Raw genomic sequence first — 4783 nt, 5'->3', positions numbered from 1 at the left:
AGATGTCCGAAATGTTCAGAACAACATGGAATAGAAGCCTGTACTGAAATTTTAAACTTAAAATGCTGTTTATGCTCCGGGGAACACGTTGCAAATAGTACTGAATGCCCTGAATTCAAAAGGCATAAAAGTATTTATGAATTGATGGGGACTCATAATATAGCTTTTCATGAAGCAAGGAATATTTTGCGAAATGACCAAATATTCAAGAGTTGTTAAATTTAACCCTTATACCATAGATAAGGAAAAAGATTTTCCGATGATAAAAGAAAAAAAGAGGGATGAATACGGACTAGAAAAAAGTTACTGTGATAAAAAAAATATAACGAATTATCAAAATTAATAGAAGAAGATAAGGATACAGAAGAAGACATAGTATGGATTAGAAAACCAAAAAGGTCACATGTCAAAAATGTAACAAGGGTAGGAGGTCAAGGTACCTCTAAAGTATCTAAGTATAATTTAAATAAAGAGACGGATATTAAAAGGGTAAGTAATAGAGATATAATTAGTAGGAAAAGGCCGATTAAAACGTCGGAAGATGATACGGATCAAGAAGAAAATGAATCAAGAAAAAGAGAAAATGATCCACTCGAAATTCTTAAACAGTTAGTTACACAAATTAAAATAATAAATAGATCTGATGATTCTTCCATAAATAGATTACTGAGTATTGTGATAAGTAAATTGGAAAAGGATAAGAGAACTACAGGAAGTTTTATAAAATAATAGAAACAATACACAATATAAATAACCAAAATGAATTTAAAAATACTACAATTAAACTGTAGATCATTGAAAGCAAATAAAGAAAGTATAGAACATTTCTTATACAATAATCAGATTTCGATAGCGGTCCTTTCCGAAACATGGTTCAGTCCTAATGCAGTATGCAAAATTAAGGGTATAAGATTTTTCGGAAAGATAGAGAAGATGGATACGGCGGAGCAGCCATCATCGTCAAAAACAACATAGATTGTGATGAATATGAAACAATAAACAACAATAAGAATATACAAATATGTGCGGTAACAATTAAAACAAATATAACCTTTTGCTTAGTTTCCATTTATTGCTCAAATAGAGAAGAAATAGATTTACTGATGTGAGGAAAACTATAGAAGGGATCCATTTAAAAACATTGATCGTTGGAGATTTCAACAGCCATCACTTTGCATGGGGAAGTATGGCGAACAACACATCAGGAATAAAATTACAAGAAATCATAGAAGATCATTCATTAATAATTCTCAACAACGGCAAACCCACAACAATCGAGACAAGAAACAGAAAAGCGACGAATATCGATTTATCTTTATGCTCCAGCAATTTCACAGATTATATCAGATGGGAAATACTTGAAGAATCTCTTGGATCTGACCACTTACCAATTATAATACATATTTACACAAATGCAATTTCAAACATCAAAATCTTCCCTACAAAAAAATGAAATACCAATCAGGCCAATTGGAAAGGATATGGCGAAGAAATTTCAAAAACTCTCCAAAACTCTAACATACCTAATACAGGAAAACAAAAATATGAATTTCTAATGAATTGTATAGATCATGCTGCAGAAAAAAACATAAAGAAATTCAAAGTGATAATTAGCTCAACCTTCAAACCAGCTGCATGGTGGGATCAAGAATGTGATGTTATGGTAAACGCAAGAAAAAACGCACTTAAACAAATGCGCAGAAAATATAATTATGATAATTTATCCTATACCAAAAAATAAATGCACAAACCAAGAGATTTTAAAGAACAAGAAAATACAAAAATGGGCGGAATACACAAGTTCAATTAACAAAAACACAAATCCGGCTACAATTTGGAAGAAAATCAAATATTCAACAACAAAAACACAAATAGGAACATAAATCCAAATTTTATGGAAGAATGTGGACATCAAATATTACAAAATATAACACCAGATTATGTCTGTAACAAACAAGATAGTTTTAGTAAGAATAATAATGAAGAAACAGAATTGATGTCACCTTTCAAATATAATGAATTGAGAAGAGCTCTAAAAAACAGAAAGAACACGGCTCCAGGTAAGGATAACATTTCATATAATATGATCAATAATAGTCCAACTAATTTAAAATGGAACTCTAAATGTATTTAATAATATGATCACACACCACTGGATTCCTGAAAAATGGAAAGAAATAATTGTAGTACCAATAATTAAACCTAATAGAAACCCACAATCTATAGACTCTTATAGACCAATATCACTAATATCATGCGTAGCAAAGATTTTCGAACGAATGATAAAAGAAAGACTGGAATGGTACATTGAAAATAAGAACATACTCCATGATACCGTATTTGGTTTTAGAAGCGGAAGAGGAACAATAGATTTATTGAGTACCCTTACTACCGACATAAATATATCGAAGTCAAACAATGAATATATGTTGCTACTGTCAATAGATATTGACAAAGCCTATGAAAACGTAGACCATAATATTCTACAGAAAAAACTACGGAATATAAATATCCCAGAGAATATAATTAAAATAATATTGGAGTTGATATCACCAAGATATATTTATCTACGAACTAATGGAGATATGATCGGCCCTAGATCAGCATACAACGGGATCATACAAGGTTCCATTTTAAGCCCTACATTATTCAACATATATACTGCGGATTACCATAAGATACCTGATACAAGTGTTAAAAAATTACAATATGCCGACGACATTTGTTTATACATATCAAGACCGTCAATAGAATCATGTATAACGCAAATGAACTATGCTATTAAAGAAAACATAAAATGGTTATCAAGCAATAATTTAAATATATCACCAACCAAAAGCTCAGCAACGATTTTCACTAGACACAGACTCCCTCAGAACATAGGTCACATAAGGGTTGGAACTCAAGATGTTATAATAAAAGACAACGTGAAAATACTAGGCATAACCTTTGACGCCAAAATGACATTTAAAAAGCATATACAAGAATTATCAAAAAAATACGAAACAGGCATCAATATACTTCGTAAAATAACAAATACTAAATGGGGAGCACACCCAGAGACATGTCTTTTACTGTACAAATTTGATTAGAACTCAAATAGATTACGGATGCTTTATATATGGTCAAACGTCAAAAAGTGAACAAAATAAACTTGATAAAATTCAATATTCCGCAATAAGAACATGCATAGGGGCATTTAGATCAACACCGACAAATGCGTTATTAACAGAAACAGGAGAACCTCCTCTGAGCATAAGAAGAGAAATTCTAGCAAACAGATTCTTGATGAAAAAACTTAATGGATCATGTAAATTATTACCCAAACAGTTAGAAAATCTAGCAAGATTACATTACTCCACACGCTACTGGACAAACAAACCAGCTCCATCACTAATAAATAGTTTTTATACAATTAAACCTCACGAAGAGAACATCATAATCAATGATAAAACTCCATATTACATCTACCCACCGCTAAACGATTACATTAAACCATACATCGATATAGATGAGAGCACAAATATAGCAAACACGGACATATATATACGTGATTTAGAACGTCATATCAACTCAAATTGGCCGGATTATTTGCAAATCTATACTGATGGCTCTAAAACATTAGAGGGAACCGGATGTGCCATACATATCCCAAGAATCCATTACAGTAACAAAGTAAGACTTCCAAACTATACATCCATATTTTCGGCGGAACTTATAGCGATATACACTGCCGTAAAATATGTGAATGACAATAATATTAACAAATCTTTGATACTAAGTGACAGCAAATCAAGTCTAACAGCCATAAAACACGCCAATAAACATTCAAACATAATAATATATAAAATTATAGAAATCATAAAGAAAATCAATACTGATGATAAATCCATGATTCTTCTTTGGATAAAGGGTCATTCTAATATAAAAGGCAATGAGATGGCAGACAGTCTAGCCAAAGAAGCATGCACGAGCGGCGATCAATTTGCGAAAACTCCTGCGCTAGATTTAAAACATTTAATAAAACAACAAGGTTTGGAACTATGGCAGAAGTCTCACTCAGAAACAACAAAGACAAAAGGATCCACATACGCACTAACGAGAGAGATTGTTTCACCAAACACATGGTTTAAAAATATAGAAGAAAGTCGAAATTTTATTACAGTAATCTGCAGATTGAGACTCGGACACTCCTACTGCAAATCGCATCTGAAGAGAATTGGTATCATACAGGATCCAAAGTGTGACTGTGGAAGCATAGAAACACTCGACCATTTATTTTGGGAATGCAGGCATTATCAGCAGGAAAGATCGAAATTAGTTAGGAATTTGCAAAACGTGAGGATTGTTTTTCCCATCAATATACAGATGCTTATTTCAAGTAATGACATAAGGATTTATAAATATTTATATAATTTATAAGTAAATGCAAAATTAATTTATAGCATAATCATTATTGTATAACTATCAATGTATTATATAAACTGCTACAACTGTATAAATACTTGTAATGGCAAAATGATGCAAATCAGAAGCCAAAATAAATAAATAAAAAAAAAAAAAAAAAACTACTTGTCGTAAGGCCGTAATATTTCAATAAGTTCTGTAAGACCATGATATATATCATCAAAAAAAAGTCATAAGAATCGGCTTAAAAAAATTGTTCAACTATTATATACAAGGATCAGTATCATTCCCAACTAATATCTTTCGAACAGTTTTTGATTTTTTAAAATTGATTCGGTAGTATGAGCTTAAATGTGGACGAAAAGTTTAACACTTT

General features: G+C 31.3%; 1 protein-coding gene across 1 annotated transcript; it reads left to right on the top strand.

Moving 5' to 3' along the window:
• The first annotated feature begins 193 nt into the window (after positions 1–193).
• LOC113382109 lies at positions 194–4450 on the top strand. The gene is made up of 5 exons (XM_026620662.1): positions 194–302; positions 347–608; positions 1876–2060; positions 3194–4381; positions 4446–4450. Exons 1-5 carry the CDS (start codon positions 194–196, stop codon positions 4448–4450), a joined length of 1749 nt encoding a protein of 582 aa, XP_026476447.1.
• The last annotated feature ends 333 nt before the right edge of the window (positions 4451–4783 follow it).

Source organism: Ctenocephalides felis, unplaced genomic scaffold (assembly GCF_003426905.1).
Source record: "Ctenocephalides felis isolate EL2017-DRISC unplaced genomic scaffold, ASM342690v1 CF-g0.4_SCAFFOLD_03274, whole genome shotgun sequence".
Taxonomy (NCBI): Eukaryota; Metazoa; Arthropoda; class Insecta; order Siphonaptera; family Pulicidae; genus Ctenocephalides; species Ctenocephalides felis.
The sequence above is the reverse complement of the archived record's forward strand: the minus strand, read 5'-3'. Positions and strand labels throughout refer to the sequence as shown.